This window comes from Balaenoptera borealis (genome assembly GCF_965194805.1).
Source record: "Balaenoptera borealis genome assembly, chromosome: 7".
In the NCBI taxonomy this organism is placed as follows: Eukaryota; Metazoa; Chordata; class Mammalia; order Artiodactyla; family Balaenopteridae; genus Balaenoptera; species Balaenoptera borealis.
The window spans coordinates 13,412,069-13,438,839 of record NC_138864.1 but is presented as its reverse complement, the minus strand read 5'-3'; the positions used below and the strand labels follow the sequence as shown (position 1 = coordinate 13,438,839).

Here is a 26,771-nt window from a genome sequence, read left to right as displayed (position 1 = left end):
AGGCGGTCAGAGCCAGCATCACAGCGATGAGTGGTGGCGACTGCAGGCACCCTTGGCACGATATGCTGAGAACGGCGCTCTGCCTCTGTGGTCTCCCTCCCAAAAGCCCATCACCCTAGTCTAATCAGGAGAAACACCAGACAAACCCCATTTGAAGGACATTCTATAAAATGCCAGACCAGTCTTCCACTGTCCAGGTCATCAAAAACAAAGAAAAGGAGAGTCTGACAAACTGTCACAGCCCAGAGGAGCCTAAGTAGACATAACATCCGAGTATTATGTGGTGTCCTGGATGGGATCCTGGCACAGAAAATGGACACTAGATAAAAGCTACGGAAATCTAAACAAAGTATGGACTTTAGTTAGTAGTAATTATCAGTACTGGTTCATTAATTGTACACTGACAAGTGTATCATACTAATGTGATATGTTAGCAGGGTAAACTGGGTGGAAGGCATACAGAAACTCTCTGTACTATCTTTGTAATTTGTCTGTAAAACTATTCTAAAATTTAAAAGCCTTCTTTTAAAAAAGTGTTTTTAAAAAAGGGATAATCATCCATAATCCTACCCCCCTACCTCCCAACAGTAAGTGGAGCGTTGTGTTGGTACTGGTGCAGGGAGAGAAGCACCCTCATCCACTGCTGGTGCGAATAGGGCAGCCTCTCTGGGAGGCATTTGCCTGTATCCCGTTCAGTGCTACAGCGATGGTAGCTCCCCACACATAGACAGGAGACGTGTAAGCACGTGCTTATCCCACAGGTCCATGGTTCCGTACCTGAAATCCCATAGGTGAGCTGCATTTCAGAATTTAGAACATTTTTTAGAAAGGTAATTTGATGCTTACAGCACATTAGATATTAGACCCCAGGAGGATCTGGGGCAGCAACACGAAATCAAACTCATTAATGCACTGAAATATATGACTATTCACAACAAGTTGGTTGAACAGTGTAAGTATCCTATTTATAGAGTATAAATAGATACATCTTGTCTGATCGGTTTTTGCCACCAAATGAGTTTGTCCCAAACTTACAGGAGAAAAAGAGACAAACACAGTAGGTTTTCAGAGCTTTGGGAGTTCTGAATTCCACAAGAGTGACTGTGGACTTATAGCAGAAAAATAATTGGGGACAATGTGATTGCCCACTAGCTGGGGAATGGATAAAAACACCGTGTTCGTTCACACAATGGAATGCTGTGTCGCAGTTCAAATGATTGGACTAGATCTCCACGTAGCAACATGAATAAATCAAAAAAATGTATGTTGCATGAAAAAAAAAAAACCTCATTGCAAAAGGATAGGTCAAGTGTAATATCAATTAAGAAAAACTTTTAAATGTGAAATAATATTATATGTTTACATACACAGAACTGAAGTTTTAAAACTTGCATGAGGAGGACACATGTCAAATTCAAGAGATGGATCAGGACCAGATCACACCCACGCCATCGCGTGCCACCTCCATCACATCGTGTGTCCCTGTGGGTGAGATCTCATGGCCAGAGGGTGACCTGTCGTGGGCACTCCTGTGGGGACAGCCGCTCCCAGGCCCTGAGGGGGAGGATGGGTCAAGGGACCCCCACAGAGGAGCCCTTGTGGCCCCTCAGGTCAGGGCCGGTGAGCTGGGACAGGGGCTCCGGCTCCATCAGAACTTCTGCCTATTGTGAGGTCAAGAGCTACCCAGGCCACCCTCGCTCTTGGCAGGATGTTCAAAGCCGTAGTTGACATAGACACTGTTGGCCGTGCTCGACGGGGCAGGGTGCTTTGAGCAGGAGGCCGCCTTGGCCGCAGCCACCGCCTCCTCCTGCTGCTGCTGCTGCACCAGAGCTGGGTTGACATCAGGCCCTGCAGAGGGACAGATACAGAGGACCACGGTCAGGAAAGCGGCGTGCTGGATGCGGGGCGCAGGCGTTTGCTGTGGCCTAAAAAGGAAGTTCCGGAGATCGAGAGCTAAGCCCTAAGCCCTCCACCTCCACCGCTGCCCCTCACCCCAGCCCTCGCTCCACCCTACGCCTAAAAGCCAGTAGCCGTTTCAGCCGCCATCCATGCCCAGCCCCTGGCCCACCTGCCTTCCAGTGCAGACCCCTGCCATCCGGGGATCTGGCAGGGGAAGCCCCCAGACGCCCATGGCCTGTGACTGCCACCCCCTCCTCTCTTCCTGGACACCCTGTGCAAGCGCTCCTTGCCGAGAGAAGCCATTCCTCACTGTGTTGTCAGACTCAGGTCAGGGAGGGGCCCAGGGGCCTCTGCGCCTGCCACTCACCTCTCTGTCAAGATCCCAGGCCACTCTGAGGGGGCAGGACCTGCGAGCTCCTTCCTCACTCCCAGCCACTCGGAATCCCCAAGGGGTGGCCACGACCTGTGGAACCTGTAGCTCCCCAACTGGGTGGCCCCTGGGGCTGTCCTCCTCGCCACCCACCATCCCCAATACACTCTCCTCTTCCAAAGGGGGTCAGGAAGTTTCTACAAGATGCTGGTGCCTTGGGTAGGGGCGCTGGAGCTGTGTGGCCTCCAGATACAATGCATGTGACCAGCTCTGTGACTGGGGTGGGAGTCTCAGTTTCCTCATCAGTGAAATGGGGATGAAAACATCACCTACCTCCAGAGGTGATAAGACGATTAGTGCACATATATTAGAGCACAAACACACCCTTCTGTAAATGTTTTCTCTAAAATTACCATTATTAGTATTCCGGATGTCAGGGAATGGTGCAGCATTGAACTGCTTTCAGCTTGCCCACCGTAAGAGGGGGGATGCTTCGCCCTGCGGGCCCAGTTTAAATCTGTGTGGGGGTGGGGCGGTGGAATTCCCTGGTGGTCCAGTGGTCAGGACTCCGTGCTTCCACTGCCGAGAGCACGGGTTCAATCCCTGGTCGGGAACGAAGGTCCCACAAGCCGCCCAGTGCAACCAAAAAAAAAAAAAAATCTCTTTTGGGGGACGGGGTGTGTATATGACTGTACTCAACAATGAGGAAACAGAAATGTACGTGTTGCTGGTAGGAGTTTAAATGGTAAAACTTGCTGGAGGGCGTTAACCATTGGCATGCATAATCAACATTCACAGACCGGACTTTCTCCAGGAAATATTGGAGGATGAGGTCAAAGGTTCAGCCACAAGGATGGTCATCGCAGCACTGGCAATAGCATGGAAAGTCAGAAATAGTCTCATGTCCAGCAGCTGGGAGCTGGTTGGATGGATTGTGGCTGATCCACAGGAGAGGATATGTTTTTCGACTGCAGGTAGTCACCCATGAATGAGTCATGAAATCAATTTCGCAGATAACACCAGCATTTTTTTTTAAAAATCAATGATAGACTAGAACAGAAAATATCCGAGGCTTCTCCGGCAGTGTTATTTTGTGAAATGCTTGTTCTACTCTGCCTGTCCGTGTCCGTGCCTGTACACATCACCTCTCAGTGTGATAATGTATTTCTTGCTGAAGGTCATGATCAAAAGTTCAACAACAGCACGCAGCACAGAACCATACGGCTACTGAAAGTGTTTGAAACACACATCTGACCAAGAAAAAAGATGTTTTCACATGTTAAGTGAAAAACTGCAGTTTTTCCAAACCAGGAGGAACTGTGTGCTCACAATTTGGGCAGTGACTGTCCCGGGTAAGCAGGGCTGTGTGTGTTCGTGGCATTTTGCCTGTGGCCTGGAGTCACGCGGGAGGGGCCTGGCAGTGTCAGAGGAGCCTGGGCACTCACCCACGTAGCTGAGGATGACCGGCAGGAAGACCAGGCCATGCAGCAGGCCCAGCGCAGTGATGAGGAGGTTGAGACGGAAGAAGAAGATCTGGATGAGCTGCGCCTTGGCCAGGCCCAGGACGAGGATGCCAGGCAAGTTGGTCATGGCCACTCCTGCGAACACCTGGGGGTCACAGGTGGGCGTCAGGCTGGGCACAGGACAGCCGGCCGAGGACTACGTGAGGCAGCCCATCCACTCACCGCGCTGCCCATGGAGATGGTGGCCTCCTTGGCCCTCTCAAGCCGCGTGGGCTTGGTGCTGATGGCAAAGGAGCGGGTGATGTGGGACACGAACTCCACAGAGATGCCCACCGCCTGTGGGGAGAGAGGAGGCTTCAGCCACAAAAGGGCGGGGGCAGGGGTCTCCACCCAGACCAGCAGGCAGCACCTAGACTCTAGAAAGAACTGGGGTCGTCCTGTGAGGCCAGCACCCCTCCTGCCCTGGAGCCCCGACCCTTCGGCCAGCAGGTTACCGTCACCAGGTTGATGAGGGACACAGCATTGTAGCTGATATCCCACAGGGTCATGAAGCCCACAGTGTCCACCAGGATCATGATGATGGAGAACAGGTTGAGGAGGCCGGAGCAGACGTCCATGCCCAGCAGGAAGCAGCAGACGGCGAAGGTGGGCACCAGGCAGATGGCGAGCATGAAGAGCCCCTCAGGGATCACGGTCAGGTACTGCTCATAGAACACGTTGGTGATCCTGCGGGTCGCACAACACAGTCACTGCTCCGTGGCTTCCCACGCCCACTTCAGGATGAGCGCGCAGCTTGGGGAGGGTGTTGGGGGGCCTGGGCCCAGGTGCAGCCCGAGCCTCCCTGCTGGAGCCCATCCCCACCCAGCAGCTGCCCTCACCAGCCCAGCACCCTCGCCCGGGCCCACCTCCCTGCATCGCAGTGCCCAGGGACTCACGTGTAAGGGAAGACCTCGAAGTCTGGGTCGGTGCCCGGCACCTTCCGCAGGTCGGCGGTGATGTTGGCTGCGAGCGCCCGAGCTGCCCGCAGAGCCTCCGTGTAATCCTGAGAGTTCTTCAGCGGCTTGTGGTAGGCCATGAACCGCGAGGCTGCAAAGGTCAGAGCCTGTGCCAGGCGCCCTCAGAACCCCCAAGGGATAGCGCCCGGCTGGGTTCAGGGCTCTGCCGCCACCATTTGGGAATTCTTAACACATTTTGAGCAAAGGGCCCTGCATTTTGGTTTGGCCCCAGTCCTGCAAACTCTGCAGCTGGTCCTACTGCTGTGCAAGACTCAAGTCCCAGCCCTGCCTCTGATGGATAGAGCTTACAGAGATCTCCCAGGACTTCCCTGGTGGTGCAGTGGTTAAGAATCCATCTGCCAATGCAGAGGACACGGGTTCGAGCCCTGGTCCGGGAAGATCCCACATGCCGCAGAGCAGCTAAGCCCGTGCGCCACAACTACTGAGCCTGCACTCTAGAGCCTGCGAGCCACAACTACTGAGTCCATACACCACAGCTACTGAAGCCCACATGCCTAGAGCCTGTGCTCCACAACAAAAGAAGCCACTGCAATGAGAAGCCCAAGCACCGCAAGGAAGAGTAGCCCCCTCTCACCACAACTAGAGAAAGCCCGTGCACAGCAACGAAGACCCAACGCAGCCAAAAATAAAATTAAATTAAGAAAAAAAGAAAAAGAAGAAGAGATCTCCCAGATGAACCCAAACGCTGCTCTGTATGGTTTCAAAACATGCATTGGATTCTTAAAATTCATTTAATTACTTTTCCAATGTACATATTCCTATAGGAAAGGACCAGAAAGGGAGACAGGAAAATGGAAACAGCTGACTTAACAGAGCTGTGCATCAGGGCACCCACTGGGTAAGTACAACAGTCATTCATTTAACCAGCTGCCCACTGCCCACATCTGGGTGTGACTTGTGCCTGAGAGAAAAGGATGTGGGTGGCTCCCAAGTGCGGCATCAGCCACTGAAAAGTCCATGAACGTCACACTGACCTTGGATTTGGGGGTGGGGAGAAGGAAGCAGGGCAGAAATGGGGTAAAGTCTGAGGATGTGGAGCTGGGTAACGTGACCTCTGAAGATAGGGCCAGGGCAGTTAGAAGTCCCCCATAAGGGGAAGGAGGAAGGAGAGGAGGCTCGAGATGGAGAAGCTGTTCCCTGGGACTCGGGCCCCTGGAGCAGCTGACTCTGGTCTTCCCCTCCAGTCGAGGCCGTGCTTACCTAAGACCTGGCCATCTGAGCCCAAATTCACGGAGGTGCTGTACGCTCCCAGGCCACTGCAGGGAGAAGACCAGAGCAGGTTAGCCAAGGATCGGGCCCCCTCCATGTGCCTGGCCTATGGCCACTCCCAGAGAACCCACACTGCCTCCTGCCCCTCTCTGCCCCCGCCTTGGGCGCCCACACAGCTGTCCTCCCTGGTGGAAGCCCCACCCCGGCCTACCCTTTGGGACATTTGATGTTGGGCTCATCGTTCAGGAACCAGGGAAGATACTTGTGGAACTGCTCCACTGATGGCCGGACAGACCCCGCTGTGGGTCTCATGCAGTTCTTCAAGCAGGCCAGGGAGTCTGCAAAGAGAGCAGGGGCTCCAGGTGGTGGCACCCCGAAGGCCAGGCAGCCCCCGCTCTGCCCGCCTTGTGGTCCATTCCCATCACGATCCCCACGCACTGCCACTGCCGCAACAGGCATGGGTACTTCTGGAGAGATTTGCAATTGTCTCTAACTATGGGAGGAGTTCCCCTGTCAGTTATGGAAACGGTTGGTACCTATGAGCAAGTGAGGAAGAGAAGTTTGGGGCAGAGAAACAGCCACCACGGGGCCTCCCCACTCCGCCTACAAGCGCAGCTGCTCGGGGGTGGGGCCACGTGCCGATCCCAGCTCTCACTCGACTTCCTCGGCGTGTGAGCAGCAGCCTGCCCGGCGGGTGTGGGCACAACTCAGCAGGGGCCTGAGGGGGTGATTGCCTGGTGGGCCAGCTGGGCGTCCACACACACGGGTGCAGTCCCCCACACCCGTGCTCGAAGACGGGACCCCCCCCCCCGCCCCAACTGACCCTGCCGAAGAGCGCGAGGGGCTAAGAGATCCTCCACCAGTCCTCTCCTTTTTCTAGCCTCAGTTTCCCCAAGATGTAGTGGGCCCTGAGCCCCCAGAGGCCCCATACTCACTGACAGTCGAGGGGCAGAAATCATCTTTATTGGGGCCAAAGACATAAAGGCGGCAGCAGGAAGATGAAGACAGCCAATCAATGAAGTCGTCCACCCAGGAGGAGGCAGGGATGGCCAGGTAAGACCTGAGGGTCAGGGAGAGGAGGTCAGGGGATAGGACCACACAAGCAGGCTGCGGCGGGTCCTTCCTACGGTCCAACCTTCACTCTGGGCCTCCCCAGGCACATGGCAGCAGGTGGGCAGCAGGGCAGGGGAGGGGGACAGACAGGGGTGGGCTGGGGCACTCACTCATCAGGGAACTCTGTGGCGTACTGGATCTTCTGGGTTAAGGAGAAGTTGTTGCAGCCTGCGCTGGAGCAGATGGCGTTCAAACCTGCCTCACTGGAGAAGTTGTAGCCCCCAGTGGTTACAAAGTAGACCGGGGCCCCCACCTCAAAGTAGCGGTTCAGAAAGAGGAAATAGTCGAGCAGGTACGAGTCCTGGAACAGAGGACAGTCAGTGAGGCCAGGGCCAGACACACCCCAAGAGCCTCGCTCCAGCAAATGCTCAAGAGGTACACACACAGAGGTGCATGCTCACAGAGGTACAGAGATACGTGCTCACAGAGTCACACGTACGGTTCCATTACAGATGTACATGGTCAGAGGTGTGCCCATAGAGGTACACACTCCAAGGTACACACATCCAGGTATAATTACAGGTACATGCACAGAACACACTCATGGAGGTACATGCACAGAGCATCACATGCCAGCCTGCATGAACACACTCTCTGATACACACACAAACATATACACATAATTTTACCCCTTCTTATCATCCCCAGTTTGGTACAGCCACAGTCTAACAAGCTGGCCTGTGACCACAGACTGCATGGACACGCACTTGTAAACACCCATGTGCACACCCTCAAGGCCATGTGCCAGGCATCTGCATGGCCTGTTCCCTTCTCCTATAACATAAAACCTTAAAGTAACATCAGGGATGATGTTGGAATAGGAAGAACTAGGATTCCACCTCCCCACCTAGACTCCAACTGCACTGGCAGAATCTGTCTGATGTAACTATTTTGGAATTCTGGGGTCGATTGAGGGCTTGAAGATTCCAGAGAAAGGCTTGGATGGTTCTTAGCATGGTTTTGGCTACTCATCCTTTATCCTCCCAGCCTGAAGCAGGCAGCCATGCATGCATTCCAGGAACAGTTTGCACACAGCTTGCAGGATCCAGGGTAGGCTATAAGGCCCATCTCTTAAATATCAAGGATATGTGTTCTGATCACTCATTGCTGCATCTGATATCCGTAGAGCAGACACAGAGTCAGGCACCATTAAAACCTTCACCTCAAGCTGAAGTTACTTCCAAGATATTTAAAGAGCAAGTGCTTGATTTATTGTTTTTCCCCTTCATATCTCCCTTTTCTCCTTTTGAGAGTGAGACCTTTAAGAAACATGACACTCAAAATCAACCACAAATACAGGGGAATTTAAACAGTCACTGCACATGCCCAGGGAAAGGTGAAGGCTCAGAAAAGACCTGTAAAGACTTTAACTTTACATCTCAGGCTGATCTCCAGGACAGAGACATCAGTAACAATTAAGTTTTTAAAAATAAATAAATAGGGCTTCCCTGGTGGCACAGTGGTGGAGAATCCGCCTGCCAATGCAAGGGACATGGGTTCAATCCCTGGCCCGGGAGGATCCCACATGCCACGGAGCAACTAAGCCCATGTGCCACAACTACTGAAGCCCATGCACCTACAGCCCGTGTTCTGCAACAAGAGAAGCCATGACAATGAGAAGCCCACGCACTGCAATGAAGAGTAGCCCCTGCTCACTGCAACTAGATAAAGCCCACGCACAGCAACGAAGACCCAACACAGCCAAAAATAAAAACAAATAAATTTATAAAAATAAATAAATAAATAAGCAAACCCTGGGGAAGGAAGAGAATCTGATCTCTAGAGTTACTGCGGACTCTCAAATGTCCATTTTTCAACAACAACAACAACGAAAATCATAAAACATACAAAGACTCAGAAAGATATGGCCCATACCTGGGAACAAAAATTAATCAACAGACACCATCCCTGAGAAAGACCAGACAACGGATTTATTAGACAGAGACTTTAAAACAACTATCTTAGAGATGCTCAAAGAGCTAAAATAACATATGGACAAAGTCAAGAAAACAATGTATGAACAAAATGGAATGATCAATAAAGAGAAAACATAAAAGGGAACCAAAAAGAAATTCTGGAGCTGAAAAGTACAATAACTAAATAAACAACTCACTATAGGGATTCAAAAGCATATTTGAGCAGTCAGAAGAAGAATTACCAAACATGAAGATAGGACAATTGAAATTATCAAGTGAAGATGAGAAAGAAAAAAGAATAAAGAAAAATGAACCTGTGGTACATCATCAAGCAGAACAACATACGCATCATGGGAATCCCAGAAAGAGAAGAGAGAGAAAGAAAGAGGAAGAAAGATTATTTGAAGAAATAACAGCCAAAATTTCATAAATCTGATAAAAGATATGAATATAAACATCCAAAAAGCTTAACAAACTCCAAGTAGGATAAACTCAAAGAGACCCACACCAAGGCACATTACAATTCAACTGTCGAAAGATAAAGACAAAAAGTGAATTTTGAAAGCAACAAAAGAGAAGAAGCTTATCATATACAAAGGATCCCCAATAAGATTATAAGCACAGTTCTTATTAGAAAACTTGAAGGCCAGAAGGTGGTGGGTTTGTATACTCAAAGTACTTAAGGGGAAAAAACTGTCAACCAAGAATCCTACTTCTGGCAAAACTGTACTTCAGAAATGAAGGGAAAATTAAGGCACTACCAGATAAACAAGTGCAGAAGGAGTTTGTTGCCACAAGACCTGTCCTGCAAGAGGCACTAAAAGGAGTCCTTCAAGTTGAAATGAAAGGATGCTAGAGTATAACTCAAAGCCATATAAAGAAATAAAGATCACTGGTAAAGGTAAATACATAGAAAAATACAAAAGCTAGTTTTATTGTAACTTTGGTTTGTAACTCCATTTTACATAACTTAAGAGACTAATACATAAAAAATTATTAGTCTGTGTTTTTGGATACACAGTGCATAAAGATGTAATTTTGTGATAGCAATGACTGAAAGGAAATGGAAAGGAGCTGTATAGGAGCAGATTTTTTCTATGTAATTCATGTTAAACTAGGATAAATTCAACAAATTTTAGGATATTTAATGTAATCTCCCTGGTAACCACAAAGAAAATAGCCATGGAATATACACAAAAGGAAATGGGAAAGGAATTTAAACATTTCACTATCAACTAAACAAAAAGAAGATAGTAATGCAGGAAATGAGAGACAAAAAAGCTGTAAGGTATATAGAAAACAAATAGCACAATGACATAAGTAAGGCTTTCCTTATCAGTAATTACTTTACATGTAAATAGACCACTCTCTCCAAAAAGAAGTCAGAGGTTAACAGAATGGATAAGAAAAACATGATCCGACTACATGATGTCTATAAGAGACTCACTTGATATCCAAAGATGCCCACAGGTTGAAAGTGAAAGTATAGAAAAAGATATTCCATGCAAATAGTAGCCAAAAGAGAGGTGGCTATCCTACTACCAGGTAAAATAGACTTTAAATCAAAAAGGTTACAAAAGACAAAGAAGAACATTATATATTAATAAAAGATTCCATAAAACAAGAGTAAGTGTGTATAAACAGTTACACACCTAATGAATGACCGTCAAAATCTATGAAGCAAAACTTGATAGAATTGAAGGGAGAAAGAGAAAGTTCTACAATAATAGTAGGAGAGTTCAATACTCCAGTGTCAATAATGGTAGAACACACAGACAGAAGATAATTAAGGAAATAGAGGACTCAAACAACACAATAAACCAACTAAATCTAACAGACATATACAGAAACTCTGCCCAACAAAAACAAAGTACATATTCCTTTCAAATACACATGGAACATTCTCCAGGATAAGCCATGTGTTTGGCCACATATTAGATCTCAACATTTAAAAAGATAGTTATCATATTATGTATATTCTCTGACCACGACTACATGAAGTTAGAAATCAGTAACAGAAGGAAAACTGAAAAATTCACAAACTTGTAGAAATTAAACATCACACTCTTAAACAACCCGCGGGTCAAAGAACAAATCAGAAAGGAAATTAGAAATTTACAGATGAATGAAAATGAAAACACAACATGCCAACACTTATGGGATGCAGTGAAAGCAGTGCTAAGGAGGAAATTTATAGCTATAAATGTTCACAATAAAAAAGAAGAAAGATCTCAAGTCATCATCCTAACTATACAACTTACAGAACCAGAGGAAAAAACCTAACTAAACACAAAGCTACCAAGACAAAAGAAATAATAAAGATTGGAGCAGAGATAAATAAAATAGAGAATAGAAAAACAATATAGAAAATCAATGAAACCAAGAATTGGTTCTTCAAAAAGTTTAACAAAATCAACAAAGATTTACTTATGTCAACTAAGAAAAAAAGAAAAGACTCAAATTACTAAATCTGAATTGAAAGTGGGGACACAACTTCTGATTCTACAGAAATAAAAGGAATTTTAAGTAAGTACTATGACCAATTGTATGCAAACAAATTGGATAACCTAGATGAAATGGACAAATTCCGAGAAACACAGAGCCTACCAACACTGTGAAAAGAAGAAATAGAAAATCTGAATAGACCCATAACTAGTAAGGAGATTGAATCCATTTTCAAAAATCAACTCAACATAGAAAAGCCCTGTACCTGATGACTTCACTGGTGAATTCTACCAAACATTTTAAGAAGGATTAATACCAATACTCCTCAAACTCTTCCAAATAATTGAAGAGGAGGAAACACTTCTAGCTCATTCTATAAGGCCAGCATTGCCCTAATACCAAAGCCAGACAAAGACACTACATGAAAAGAAAGACTACAGACAAATATCCCTTATGAATATTGATGAAAAAAATCCTCAACAAAATACTAGCAAATTGAGGTCAACAATATTTTATAAGGGTTATACACTGTGACCAAGTGGGATTTATCTCAGAATTCAAGAGTGGTTCAACACATGAAAATCAGTCAATGTAATACACCACATTAATAGAATGAAGAGAAAATCACATGATCATCTCAACTGATGCAGAAAACACTTTTGGCAAAAATCCCACGTCCTAGGAATTCCCTGGCAGTCCAGTGGTTAGGACTCAGCGCTTTCACTGCTGTGGCCCGTGTTCGACCCCTGGTTGGGGAACTAAGATCCTGCAAGCCGTGCAGCGTGGCCAGAAAAAAAAAGAATTCCGCATCCTTTTACGAAAAAAAAAACTCAGAAAAGCAGGAGTACAGCAAAGTTCCTCAACATGATAAAAGCCATAGATATGAAAATCCCACAGCTAATATCATACTCAGTGGTGAAAGACTGAAAGAATTTCCTCTAAGATTGAGAACAAGATAAGGATGCCTGCTTTCACCACTTCTATTCAACATAATACTGGAAGTTGTAGTCAGAGCAGTTAGGCAAGGAAAAGAAATTAAAGACATCTAAACTGGAAAGCAAGTAAAATTATCTCTGTTCACAAAATACATGATCTTATATACATATGTAAAACTCTAAAGATCCACCAAAAAAAACTGTTAGAACTAATTCAGCAAAGTTGTAGGTTACAAAATTAACACACAAAAATCAGTTGTATTTCTATACATGAGCAATGAGTAATCCAAAAAGGAAATTAAGAAAACAATTCCATTTACTATAGCACCATAAAATACTGAGGAATTTACTTCACTGAGGAGGTGAAAGACTTATACACTGAAAACTACAAAACATTGCTGAAAGAAATTAAAGAAGACAGAAATTGAAAGACATCCAATATTCATGAGCTGGAAGACTTAATATTGTTAAGATGTCAATAGTACCCAAAGCAATCTGTAGATTCAATGAAATCCCTATCAAAATCCCAATGATTGGGCTTCCCTGGTGGCGCAGTGGTTGAGAATCTGCCTGCCAATGCAGGGGACACGGGTTCCAGCCCTGGTCTGGGAAGATCCCACATGCCACGGAGCAACTAGGCCCATGAGCCACAACTACTGAGCCTGCGTGTCTGGAGCCTGTGCTCCCAACAAGAGAGGCCACAATAGTGAGAGGCCCATGCACCGTGATGAAGAGTGGCCCCCGCTTGCCGCAACTAGAGAAAGCCCTCGCACAGAAACGAAGACCCAACACAGCCAAAAATAAATTAATTAATTAAAAAATAAATAACTAAACACAGCAGCAGCCAGAGTGATCCTTTTAAAGAAACAAAATCCCAGTGATTTTTTTGCATAAATAGAAAAATCCATCCTAAAGTTCATACTGGAATCTCAAGGGACCCCAAATAATTAAACAATCTTGACAAAGAAGAACAAAGTTGAATGACTCATATTTCCTGATTTCAAAATTTACCACAAAGATACAATAATCAAAACAGTGTGGTACTGGCACAAAGACAGACACATAGACCAATGGAATAGAACAGAAAGCCTAGAATTAAACCCTCACATATATGGTCAAATGATTTTTGACAAGGGAGCCAAGACCATTCCCACCAACAAATGGTGCTGGGGAAACTGGATATCTACATGCAAAAGAATGAAGTTGGACCTTCAAAAATATACACAAATATATATAAAAATCAACCCAAAATGGATCTAAATTTATGAGTTAAAACTACAAAACTCTTAGAATAAAACATGGGGGAAAACGTCAATACATTGGATTTGGCAATGATTTATTTTTTGTTGTTGTTTTGTTTGTTTGTTTGTTTTGGCCATGCCACAAGGCTTGCGGGATCTCAGTTCCCCAACCAGGGACTGAACCCAGGCCCTGGCAGCAAAAGCCCAGAGTCCTAACCACTAGACCATTAGGGAACTCCTGGCAAAGATTTATTCTTGAATATGACACTAAAGGGACAGTTAATGGACAGAAAAATAGACAAATTAGACTTTATGAAAATTAAAAACTTTGGTGCATCAAAGTACACTACCAATAGAGTAAAAAGGCAACCAACAGAAATGAAGGAAATATTCACAAATCACATATCTGATAAGGGATTAATTATCCAGGATATCTAGAGAACTCTTAGAACTCAACAACAATATCCAACCCAATTCAAAAATAGACATTTCACCAAAGGAGCTATACAAATGGCCAATAAGTACATGCTTAACATCACTAATTGTTAGGGAAATGCAAATCAAAACCACAGTGAGATACCACCTCACACCCATTAGGATGGCTATTATCAAAAAATAAACAAACAAACAAACCAAAAAAAACCAGAAAACAAGTGTCAGTGAGGATGTAGAGAAATTGGAACCTTGTGCGTTGTTGGTAGGAATGTAAAATGGTACAGCTGCTGCTATGGAAAATAGTATGGAGGTTCCTCAAGAAATTAAAAAATAGAATTGCCATATGATTTAGCAATTCCACTTCTGGGTATATACCAAAAAAAATTGACAGCAGGGTCTCAAAGAGACATTTGTAAACCCATGTTCATAGCAGCATTATTTCACAATAGCTAAAACATGGAAGCAACCCATGTCCATCAACAGAAAAATGGTTAAGGAAACTGTGAGGTACATGCATTCGTATACATATGAATATTCTTCAGCCTTAAAAAGGAAGAAAATTCTAACACATGTTACAACATAGCTGAACCTTGAGGACATTATGCTAAGTGAACTAAACCCATCACAAAAGGATAAATAACATATGATTCCACTTGCATGAGGTACCTAGAGTAGTCAACTTCAGAGACAGAAGGTAGGATGGTGGGTGCCAGGGGCTGGGGGGAGGGGATGGGGAGTCAGTGTTCAATAGGGACAGAGTCTCAGTTCTGCAGGATGAAAGAGCCATGGAGATGGATGGTGGTGAGTGTTGCACAACAATGTGAACGTACTTAACGCCACTTAAAAATGGTTAAAATGGCAAATTTCATGTTATGTATATTTTACCAGGAAAAAAAAATTGAAAGAAATAAGTTTTATAACGTCGTAAGAAACAAACAAATCTCCCCCAAAGAAAAATAAACCAAGGGCATAAACAAAACCTCAGCTGGGTCTTGCAGCCCATCACCACCTTCCTTCTCGCTCATTGGCTTGGCCCACCAGGCCCCTGATACCCGTCCTGGGGGCACTGGGGAGCTGTGAGCAGCTCTTCAGCCCTGTGAGCAGCCCCCAGGGCCACCATGGGTGGCAGGGTCATTCTGGACCCTTGCTGGCTTTGCTGCCTCCTCTGGCTCCCTATGGTGGCTCGAAGGTGCCCTCCTGGCTGTCGGCTCTCCTCCCACCTCATCTTGCTTCCAAGGCCAGCACCACCTGCAGATAGCTACCCAGACTAGTGATCCCAGGGCTCCTGCCGGCACCCGGACTCCCACCACCCCGCCCAGGGTGGCCCTGGATGTCCGAGCCCTCGTGATGCTCTCTCTCCCCTGGAGAGCGGGCACGCAGACTTGCTCTCCCCCAGCCACCAGCCCACGCCACCTCTGGTTGCACATCCAGACGAGCCTCTCCGACGTGTGCTTGCTGGCCCCAGCCTGGCAGTCAGCACCCTTCCCCACCCCCAACCCCCGGCCTCCAGCTCTCGGGCTCTACCCCCACCCCTCCCCACACCCAGTCACTCCCACACCCAGGAAATGCACCTGGATGCGCCCCAGCCTCCCACGGGTCCGTGCCGTCACCCTCGCTGCCTTCCTCTGCAAATCCCACTCATGCTCAGACGCCCCTCGATCTCTCCTCTGCCCAGGACCCTCAAGCCACAGAGGTCTTTCCTTCCACAGAGCCCGTGACCCTCACCGTCTTTCAGAGGACGGTACAGTGACATGGGCTGCTGCGGGGCCCAGGCCTGAGGACGCGGAGTGCCCAGCAGAAGGCAGGCGCTCCGCAATCCTGCCCCGACAGTCATCTCGATCGGCTCCCACGGCCAGCCCCTCGGGTGCCTGGTCGTCTCCCTCTCGTGGCCTGGGGCTGGCGCTGAGCTCCTGCGCTTTCCATACGTGATGTGGCTTCTCTTCCCAGCTCCACGTGGCGAGCGGTCCCGCACTCCTACCACGCCCCTGCTCCATGCCGCCCCACCCGCTGTGTGCTGCTGACCCTCCTCACGTCCCTGGGGACCGAGGGCAGGGGAGGGAGGACACCCACCGGTGGCCCCAGGGCCTGCTCACCTTGGGCAGGGCCAGCTCCTGGTCCAGCCCCACTTTGACGTAGCACATGAAATAGAGACTTGCCCCAAACGTGGCCAGGAAGAGCAGCAGCTGGGGAGAGAAGCACCGTGTGAAGGCCTCCCCGCCCAGCAGCTCCCCAGGCTGGGGCTGGGCGGGGTCTCGTGGGGAACATTCTGGAGTTGGGCAGACTTGAATCTCAGCCTCCCTCTTGCTTCAGCTCCTGGACCTGGGCAAGCTGGACACCCCACCAAAGATGAGGGGCGAGGCGAGGGTCAAGGCTGAGCAGACCCCACCGCCCCGGGCACTACCAGGGCCCCTGTCCCCGGGTGGTGCGAGGCCCCCCCCAGCTTCCCCTCCGTCCCCACTCACCACAACCACACGGGTGAACCGGTGCAGCAGGAACGGGACGTAGAACTTGCGGAAGCATCGGAGCAGTAGCCCCTCGTCCTGGCTAGGCGGGGGCAGCTCCCGGGCGCTCTCGCAACAGCAGACGTCCAGCCGGGAGGCCTGGAAGGAGGCAGGCACTCAAGGTGGCCCCCAGACAGACCCCGGGGACCACCTCCCTCCCATGGGGCGGGAGAGCCACCTTCCGCAGGTGGCCTGTGCCAGCACCGCCCAGTGGGGACACGCCACTGTGCGTTGCCTTTATCTCTATCTTCTACCTTGATAAAACACCTTTGAATTTGGCACCATCACGGAAACAGGAACTCCCTCCCTGTCAGTCTCTCATTTATATTTTGTCATGACCTCGTGTACTTCAGGAGGTTTGATCATATTCCCCCAAATTACCAAAACGAAGTTACTTTGGGACACTGGGGACTACGTGGCCCAAACGTTCCAGCACTCTGTTGCCGCGCTCAATCCCACACGGCTGAGCCTTTACTTCTACAAAGTAAAGCCACCCCCAGCCCCAGCCAAGATGGGGGTCCCTTGGTCTGTCCACCTCCCCTACCTCCTGCCTCCTGCTGTCAAGGGAGAGCAGGGCCACGAAGGCCGACATCTGCAGCAGGAAGTCGAGAAGCACCGCAAAGCCGGAGGTCAGGGCAAAGGTCCGCACAGCTGGCATGGGGGTCAGAGCGCCTGGTGGGGGGAGGGGACCAGGGGTGACTCTCAGGGCCCGGCGCCTGCTCAGATGGGTACAAAGGGAGGGAGGCTGCCAGCCTCCCGGCACTCCCAGTAGCTGGTGGGGAGGGGCCGCCCCGGCTCACCTAGGAAGAAGCAGATGGCCTCGGAGAGGCTGCAGAGCAGCATGCTGGGGGCCACTCTGCCCAGGGCTCGGCCGACGTGGGCCTCCCGTCCCTCCCCGGGCCTCCGTGGCAGTCTCTGTGGGGACGGCAGGGACGCGGTCCAGATCCGGCCAAGCGCTCTGTCCCTCGCAGGCCGGCAGGGAGCTGGCGCGTGCCACCCGCTCCCCCAGGCACGGCCGTCGCCTGGAGACCCAGCCAGGCCTGAGGAAACGGCTCCTCCCTCCCCAGCGCGAGCAGACCCTGCCGACACTGTGCTCGGCCACATCTTCCACGTCTCAGGGTCTGGCCCAGAGGAATGCTTGGCACGTCTGGGGATGCCCGTGGCATCCTTGCTCTGACCCATCGTGGAGCCCTAAATGTTCACTAACAGGAGAGGCTAAGTGGACCCTGACTTGTCCTTCCATGGAATGCTACCTAGTAGCACAAAGACAGAGGGGGCTGTATGTGGAACAGAGAAGAACAAACCCGACTCCACATTGGATCTCTAACCTTTGTGCTCTGCTGCCTGTGCCTAGTCATGCTGGCTCTGGATCTTTTGTTAAGGAATGTTGCCTAGGGCCTGAAATATACATGATGGCCCATTCTCAAGGCTCTGACCTTTAAAGATGTAACACTTTTCCATTCACATAGAGATAAAAAAGTTGCAAAGCAGAGTCTAACATTTGTCTTGTTGGAGGTCTATAGGAACATTGTGAGCAGACCTATGTGGACAGCTGCAAGAACAAAGGATTCCTGACATCAAAAAGTTTGTAACAACAAGCCACACCCCCTCCCCTTTCAGTATAAGAGGAGCCTAAATTCTAACTTGGGTAAGATGGTTCTTTGGGACAGTAGTCCACCACCCTCTCAGTAAGCTGGCTTTCCGAATAAAGTCACTATTCCTTGCCTCAACACCTCATCTCTCGATTTATTGGCCTGTCATGCAGTGATCAGTATGAGCTTGGGCTGTGCTGTGTGACACTCTTACCAGACAGTATGTGGGGCTGACAGAGAGCAAGTTCAGGTGACACAAATGGTATGAATACATTTGTGTGAAAGATAAATAAACGCAAAGCACTGTTTTCTACAGGAATTGTCCACATGGACATCGGCGCTTAGGAAGAGGCAGTAAGAAGCCCAGCAAACCCATGCAGGGCTGCACCTGGGCATGTAGGGGCAGTTGGGGGTATGCAGAACTCCTGCCCCCTTACCTGGTACTCGAGAACGAAGATGAAGATGTTGTCGGCCCCCACGGCGAGCACCAGGAAGGGCACCACTTGAAGGATCACCAGTGAGGAGGGGACACCCAGGTAGGAGAAGAAGCCCATGGAAGCCATGACTGCGCCCAGCACCACAGCCACCCCGCCCAGGCCCAGCGTGGCCTTGGAGTCCACCTGCAATGGGATCAGGCTCAGCCTCCTGGCTGCAGGGCTGCCCGACGTGCCCCCCACCTGAGTTAGAGGAGGGCAGAGGGCAGGCTTGCTCCATGCTTCTGCGTTTCAGCCGCTCTGCAGAGCCGTCCTCCCAAGGGCGGGCCCTGTGAGCCTGCCACTTCTTCCTCAAGCATGCATCATAAGACAATGTAAATATGAGCTTTGCATTTGCACAAGTTGGGGGTGGGGTATTGTCAGGGAGCAGAACGAAAACTCGCACGGCCTTTTGAAACAGAACACTTCAAGAAGCATCACCCTTTGGGGGAGCCACTCTGGGTGTGTCCACTCCGCCGTTTTGAAGTGCTCTGGAAAGCAGGTTGGAAAGGTTCTAAGCACCCTGATGGGCCATCCCACCCTCGCTGCTCCCCTCACTTCTCACCAGTACTCGGCGCCAGCTGGAGTAGCTGCCCAGGGCCAGGGAGATGTACAAGAAGATGACGAGGTAGCTGACAGCGAAGATGGGCAGGTCCTCGGCTGTTGTGCTGTTGATCTCATCCTCCAGGGAGCGCTGTGGACACACACCCGACCAGCCCCACTGACCCAAGGGCTTGGCCAGCGGGCACTGTGTGCGTGAGCCACTGTGAGCCCCGGCAAGGCTGCGAGAACAGCTGTCGCATCACCCCATCCCCCTGGGCAGGCAGACACTAGCTAAAGGTCACTCAGGAGGGGCGAGGACATGATGGGGACACAGGACCCCACCCAGAGCCACTTGAACTGTCCTCCCCAAAGCCAGGGGAGCCTGCAGCGCCTACCTCCGCCATGAATGCGACCTGGAACACACCAGCCGTCCGACGCTGGAAGGCTCGCATCTCCTCCAAGAAGGCCCCCTCCCAGAGCTTAGCCTGGGCCAGCCGGGGGTCCCCAGGGGGGTAATTGTTGAGGGAGAAGGTCAGGATCAGGGCCTCCGCCTCAGAATAGTCCTTCCCTGGAAGGAGAAATGCTCAGCTACCCTCCAACCACACCTCTGCTTTCCTCCCCGACCCCAGCCTCACCCGTTTCCCCTCCCCCTCCCCTCCCCATCCAAGTCATTGTCGAATGACTACACCCCACTTCCCTCTCTCAGCCAAAGGCAAAGCCTATGGGCCCAGGCACAGAACGAGAGAATCTGAGCAGGGCTGGGAGAAGATGAAGGGGGTGGCAGAGGAAGGACGCAGGATGGGCAGGTCTGCAGCCACCCTCAGGCGGCAGGAAGCCCTTTGCCACTCCCATCCTTCTGCCCTTGACTCCTGCCCCGTATGTCCCCTCACTGGCCTCCCGGGGGCCACCCAGCTTACCTTTGTAGCCCCCCACGGCGAGGAAAGGGAAGATGGGCGCCCCGTAGTCAGCCATGCAGCTCAGGGCAAGGGCCGTGCCATCTTTGTAGGTGAGGGGGGCGCTGGAGGGAGAGGAACGCACCTTTCCTGATCCCACTCCCATCTCCGTGGCCCGGGTGCCCCACCCCGGACCCCCAGCACCATCGCCTGACCCTGTGGTCAGAACATTTCTGGGCCCAATCCAGAGTGAACTGGAGCTCCCTGAGCGGGGCCTCAAGCTCTCTCTGCCCTCACCCCAGTCTCACCCTCCCGGCTCCACCATCATGTCCTCCCAGATGCGGCAGGTGGGTGAGCGTCACACACGCTCCCCTGGGGTGGGGGCCGGAGTCTGGCACACAAGCCCCCTGGGTCCTAACCACCAACAGAGCCACGCAGGCCTCACGCTGCCCTCAGCCTCCTCCTCTCGCCAGCCCAGAACCCTCCAGGCCCAGAAGTGGGAACTCCTTCTTTCCTTGGACAGCGTACCAGCCCTGCAACCTTGGGCAGGTCTCCATGCCCTCCACTGAGCCCTTTCTGCGAACACATGACACGTGCATGGACAAAGCACTCATTGTGAGCAAGTGCGTCCATCAGTCACCAGCTGGCTGGGAGTGCTGGTTGCTGTGTGACCTTGAGCAGCTCACCCTCTGAGCCTCAGTTTCCATGTCTCTGAAATGGGGATAATCGGGCCACCCAAGAATTGTTGTGAGCATCCAAAATCAAAGTAAAGCCAACTCGAGGACTGGAAACCTGGGGTCAGAGCTTCCTCCCTGACCTGCCTGTTCTGAGGGCCAGCCCTGGGGCTGAAGCACAGACTCTGGGAAGCAGCCCAAACTTGGCTCACCTGAAGCGTGGGAGCCCTGGCTCCCCCGTCCAATCCAGAGATTCTCAGGGTGGCGTGGGGGCCTCGGGAGCCCTGGAGACCCTTTCAGGGGTCTGCAAGGTCAAAACTATTTCCATAATAACACTAAGATTCTGTTTGCCATTTTTACCCTTCTTCGATCTCGAGTCTGTGGAGTACAGACAGTTCACTGACATGGCTCTAGTTTCCCTATTGCAGCTAACATTTAAGAAAAGATCACTTGGGGACTTCCCTGGTGGTCCAGTGGTTAAGAATCCTCCTTCCAATGCAGGGGATGCGGGTTCGATCCCTGGTCAGGGAACTAAGATCCCACATGCCAAGGGACAACTAAGCCCACGCGCCTCAACTAGAGAGAAGCCCACATGCCGCAACTAAGACCCAACGCAAAAAAGAAAGAAAAGATCACTTGCTGAGCTTTGGTGACGTATCAGAGAAAATCCACAATTCTCTGGAAAGGCTATTGCAACACTCCTCCCTCCTCTGGCTACACGAGTGTGTGGCCAAGAATTCTCGCTGAGCTTCAACCAACAGGCCAAACACAGAACCAGATGCCAGGATCCAGCATATTCTGCTAAGCAAGACCCTAAAGAGATTTGCAAAGATGCAAAACAATGCTACTCTTATCACTCCTGATATTTTTGGTACAGAAAATACCATTATTTTTCATTAAAATATGTTATTTGTGGCAGCACGTAATGGGCCTATTATTGTTATTTTTAAAGAATTAAGAAATATTTTGTAATTTCTCAGTTTTACTTTCTCACGTGGTAAATGTCAGTAGATATAACCTCTATCCAAACCCAAGCTCTCTGGAGTCCTCGGTCTTTTGTCCGAGTGTGAAGGGACCCTGAGACCAAGCGTTTGAGGACCTCTGCCCATTCCAACCCCAGAGAGCCTCAGCGGCTGCCTGCCCACCTACCTGCTCCCCTCCAGGCTTGGTAGCTCTCAGACCTTCGCTCTTGGTCCCAAGGCCCAATGCCTTCACTGGCCTCCTGTTTGCACCACGGCAAAGTGGACACAGCCGGGGACAAAAGCCCAAACAGCGTGAGGGGGTGTAGCTGCAGCCTGCACAAGGGTACCCGGCCCAGGCGAGCAGGACCTAAAACCAGCCCCGGCCCCTGCCCTGGCCCGGGGCACCTCACGGGCTACCCATGGCCCTGCTGGCCTGCATCCAGGCCCAGCACAAAAGCAAAAAGGAAAATAACGAAGCACACCCACGAGCAGGGCCTTCAGATTGCTCTGCGACCCTTAGACCAAGAACATGCAAGGATGAGCCCTATGTCAGGAGCGCTGCAGAAAGACCGCATGGAGGCTCTCTGATGGTCAGGTGCAAACCAGCTACAGTGAGCACGCACCCCACTGAGGGCGTGGGGGCCCGAGAGGGAGCACAGAGAGAAGCGGCACGTCGCCGCCCCTGCGACCGAGACCCAGAGCCACACGGGGCCCCTGAGTTTGGGCTGTGCACCTGGCCTGGGCTCCAGGGGGCCCACGCCGACCCCGGCAGCCATGCCCTCGAGGACTCACTTGGCGCAGTAGAGAAAGTGGTCCTTCCAGTCTACCTGGGAGGTCTGCCCCGACAGCGTCTGGTTGGCCGTGAGCAGCAAGTACGTGCGGTTGTTCTGGAAATACTGCAGGAGGCTGTTGACGCAGCAGTCAGAGAGACTGGCGTTGTGCGGGTTGAGGGGGGCGTAGCAGGTGTCCCGCAGGGAGACGTTACGCTGCTCCTCCGGCGACCACACCTGCAGGTGCCGCAGCCTCTCCTGCAGCTCCAGCACCTCCAGCAGCAGGTCAGGGGACAGGATCCCACTGAAGTTCTTGGGCCCCAGCAGCAGGGAGTCATACCTGTAGCGGGGCCGGTTCGGTGCCGTCAAGAACACCTGGTTGGTTCGGAAGAAGGGGCCAAAATACTTGTCGTGGAATGCCTTCTCGCTTCGGGCTCGGCTGCTGGGGGCTGACCACAGCTCCACGGGGTCTGTGGTCAGTTCTGTAAAAGCCAGACCCCCTGCCATGGGCACCACCACAGCAGTGGACACCACCAGGATGGTCACTGGCCACGAGGCCACCCACGTGCCCCAGCGCTGGAAGCACTGGCTGAGGACTGTGTGGGTGGAGAGGCTGAGCCGGTGGGCCAGGCCGATGCTCGCCTTGGGGTTGGGCGTCTTGCGTTGGCACCACTTGGCCAGGCGGGGCCACAGGAGGAAGGCGGTGAGCAAGGCGAAGAGAGAGCAGAGGATGAGGATGAGGACCAGGCTCCCTTCCATCCGGCCCAGGTAGAAGGTGGGGTCCAGGGCCTGGGGCCGGGCGATGACGGGGCAGGAAGCAGCGCAGTCCTGGCAGGAGCAGGCCGACGCGCCGTAGCCCTGGGACCGGTTGCAGGGCACGACCTCATCGTTCAGAAGTTGCAGCACGCTCCCCTCGGCCTGGCTAGGCTCCCACAGGTGAAAGGTGATGTCCAGGGGTGCCAGGCCGTTCCCCGTGTCCCCCTGGAAATTGAGCCAGCGCTGGGCGTTGCAGAGGGCAGAGCCGTAGACACCGCACATGGAGCCCACGGCCAGCGCGGCGGCCGCAGGGATGCGCACGCGGCTGCAGGAGTCGTAGGTCCGCTCGGCGAAGCTGCGCTGGTAGAAGGCCTCATAGGCCACCACCGCCCGGGGCTGGCTGCCCCCCTTCCCGGCCACCCGGGTCACGTTGATGAAGAGGCTCTGGTTGGAGCTGCAGGTGTTGTGACAATGCAGGCTCACGAAGTTGTCAGAGCAGGCCGGGCAGCGGGCGAGGAGGGCCTTGGTGACCCCCAGGCTCATGTCCAGGGCCACCAGCTGTTTGGGGGAGCAGCAGGCGTAGGTGGTGTTGGGGCCGGTGTAGAGGCGGGGACAGATGCTCCGCAGGAGGGTCAGGTGGTTACCCGTGACGTGGCGGGCAGGCGTGTTGTCCAGGCAGGACACGTTGGTCAGTGAAGCCAGGCTTCCAGACACCTCCGGGTTCTTCCCACACTCGTCGTAGAAGGCGCAGTACCCGGGCTGGTGTATGGGCGTGTACAGCTCGCTCTGGGCCTGTGGAACAGGGCAGCGTCACCCCGAGCCCCAGCGCCGGCCAGCACCTCCGGGTAGGTGATGGGGCAGCGGGCAGCCAGGACAGGCGTGGAGAAGGAAGCAGAGCAGGGCGGGTGAGGGGTGGATGCCAGACAGGTCCAGGATGCCAGGGATTCCGGGGGCAGCGCTGGAGAAGGTGGGGTGCCGAAGCAGCACGTGAGGCTCCCAGTGGTGTCTGAGGGTGGTGAGCGGATGGGAAGAGCCAGGCCTCCACCCTGAGCGACAGGGTCACTGAAGAGAGAGGTGACCTGGCACATCTGCCTTTAGCAAGGTCACTCCGGAGGGTAAGGGGACAGTTGGGAGAACGGGGTCACCCAGGAGACCCCTGGAAGCCACTGTGTGGTCCTGCTGAGAAACAAGGACCTCTGGACAGGTGGAGGGCTGCTCCAAGGGGCCGTGTGGATGCAGGCCCTGTGCACCTGGGGCACCATTGCCGTTGCTGTCAGCTGCCACCGTGCCCAAGCTGCAGCCAGGGACCCTCTTGGAGATTCTGAGCAGAGCTTCCCCTGCCCTTACCTGCTGGGGGCTGAAAGCCTTCGCCCACCTTCCCAGGCGTGCAAATGAGCAAGAAACTTGAGAGGCAAGACCTCCTCCCAAACCTAGATGCTAAATCCTCATTAGGTGATTCTCCCCTTGAACCCATGCCATCAGCACCCCGGGACTGGATCCTCCCTTAACCTTCCACCAACCGTCTTAGGCCAGGACACCCACAGCGGACCAGGAATGGGAGGCATTCAGTCACACCCAGCCCAGCTACCCCCTGCTCAACGCTTGTGTCCATCTAACCCCGCGACCTGAAGACTTGAGCAGCTCAGGACCCTCGACCTGCACCCCTCCTCTGGGGAGACTGGGATCCCTCTTCTGTTTAGAAACTGCCCCCTCCCCAGACCCCAGGCCCTCTCTCACTGTTGCCAAGCAGCCCCCTGCCCGGAGTGGACATAGGGCCTGGGACTCACCAACTTCAGGAGCAGGGCCCAGAGCAGCCAGCCCTTCAGGCCGACCTCCACCATCCTGGCACTGGGAAGGGGTCAGAGGGTAAGTGAGGCCAGGACTTGGGGACAGCCAAGGGCTGGCTCCTGGCAACACACAGAGCTCACTGCGGCCGTACATATACTAAAACTGGGGACGGCCTACGAGGCAGCTTCCCTACCCGGGACAGTGTCACCCGATTGAGTTGGGGACCAATGGGGCTGAGCCCTGCACCTCCCGGGGCTTCCAGCTGGTTAATGATCCACCTCACTTGTCCCTCCCGCCTTTGGCTCCACCCTCTCAGATGAGCCTCCAGGGGTGTCCCCTTCACCCACTTCCCAAAGTGAACAAGGCCAGAGGGCTGAGCGAGCCGAGACCTGCTGTGAGCTCCCCAAGCGGCCTCTGCTGCAGGAGGTCCCAGGCCCAGGGACAAGTGGGAGACGTGGCTGGGCCTGGGCACCGGCCCTCCGAACCTCTATTCATGCCCCCAAGCCCCAGCCTCAGACACCCCCAGTCTCCCCAGCGCCCTCTTGGGTCCAGGCCAGCTCTGGCTGGGACACACCCTTGCACTGTCATCCTTAGCAACTGTTGTTAATTAATATTAACAACCCGATAACAGAGGGGGCAGTTAGGGGTGGAGTGACACAGTGACAGTAGTCTCCTCTGGGCGGAGGGGCAAACACCAGCTCGCTGGGGTCTGACAGCGCACAGAGACCCCAGGTGCGACGGGTACACACAGCCTCGCTCTTCCGCCCCGGACCCCTCCCTTATGTCCCGTGCCCGGCTCTGTCCCCACCAACCATGGAGGGGCTGAGTGTCGCTGGGAGCCCCAGGCAAGCAGCCCCGCCCACCCTGGGCCCAGGTTACACTTCATTCACCTTCCGCTCCTTCCAGATAGGGAGCTCTGAGGCCTCCCTTGGGCTCTCCCTATCACCAGAATGGGTCAGACCTTGGCCCCCATGCCAATGCTGAGCAGATAAGGGCAGTCCGTGGGGACTCTCTCTCATGTGGCCACCTGCCAGAGGCAGCTGCAGGAAGGAAACTGCTGTCTCCCTGGTCTTGTGTTTGCTTCATAGACCCTGGCCTGACTCAGAGCGAGCCACCCAACACATACAGGGGAAGACAGAAGCCAAAAGCGGGGGAACCAGACGCCAAGGGGGGTTGCCAGGGAAGGTGCAGGCAGACCCCTAAGCCCCCAGTCAGCCACGGTGGAGAGGAGAGCCAGCGGCCCAGGGGCTGCCGTGTGCAGTGACCTCCATCCTGCAGCTCCCGGGCCCCGCCCCCATACACCCTGGCAGGCAGATGCTGGGACTCCAGCTCCCACCTAGGGACTCTGTCCTCTCTCCTAGATGTCTTTTCCCCGAAGCAGACACTGAGGCAGGGATTCCAATGCAGAGAGTTGATTTGGAAGGTGATCCCAGAGGGCACCAGCAGACAGTGGGGATGAGCCAGGGGATGGAAGGAAGCAACCAGAGTGCGTTGAAGAGTGGGCTCCTTGGACTTCCCTGGTGGTCCAGTGGTTAGGTCTCCATGCTTCCACTGCAGGGGGCACCGGTTCCGTCTCTGGTCGGGGATCTAAGATCCCGCACTGTGCGCCGTGCGGCCAAAAAAAAAAAAAAAAAGAGTGGGCTCCGGCTTGGATACCCACAGCCTCACGGGGAACCCCCGGAAGATGGTGGGGAGCCTGCCCCAAGGGTGTGTGCTTGCCCATCATCTTCTTTGGTCGCTGGTTGAGGACATTCTCTGCAGCTTCAGCCCCAGGCCC

The 26,771-nt window shown here is 52.5% G+C and overlaps 1 protein-coding gene across 1 annotated transcript; it reads right to left on the bottom strand.

Moving 5' to 3' along the window:
* Window positions 1–1,371: 1,371 nt before the first annotated feature.
* On the bottom strand, window positions 1,372–25,627 carry NPC1L1 (NPC1 like intracellular cholesterol transporter 1). Its single transcript, XM_082399713.1, has 19 exons — window positions 24,994–25,627; window positions 22,473–23,998; window positions 20,069–20,169; window positions 19,547–19,719; window positions 19,174–19,302; window positions 18,573–18,755; window positions 17,344–17,458; window positions 17,088–17,215; window positions 16,505–16,642; window positions 16,136–16,225; window positions 7,181–7,371; window positions 6,893–7,017; window positions 6,169–6,295; window positions 5,949–6,004; window positions 4,668–4,818; window positions 4,227–4,458; window positions 3,955–4,068; window positions 3,715–3,877; window positions 1,372–1,848 (listed from the first exon to the last, which is right to left on the bottom strand). Exons 1-19 carry the CDS (start codon window positions 25,045–25,047, stop codon window positions 1,673–1,675), a joined length of 3,972 nt encoding a protein of 1,323 aa, XP_082255839.1. The 5' UTR covers window positions 25,048–25,627; the 3' UTR covers window positions 1,372–1,672.
* Between the last annotated feature and the right edge of the window lie 1,144 nt (window positions 25,628–26,771).

Coding starts and splice junctions, on each gene's coding strand:
- NPC1L1 (XM_082399713.1), bottom strand. CDS start 25,047: ATGGTGGAGGTCGGCCTGAAGGGCTGGCTGCTCTGGGCCCTGCTCCTG. Junction 19,303..19,546: donor AGGTCGCATTCATGGCGGAG/GTAGGCGCTGCA, acceptor GTGTGTCCACAG/CGCTCCCTGGAGGATGAGAT. Junction 4,819..5,948: donor CTCAGATGGCCAGGTCTTAG/GTAAGCACGGCC, acceptor TGACCTTTGCAG/CCTCGCGGTTCATGGCCTAC.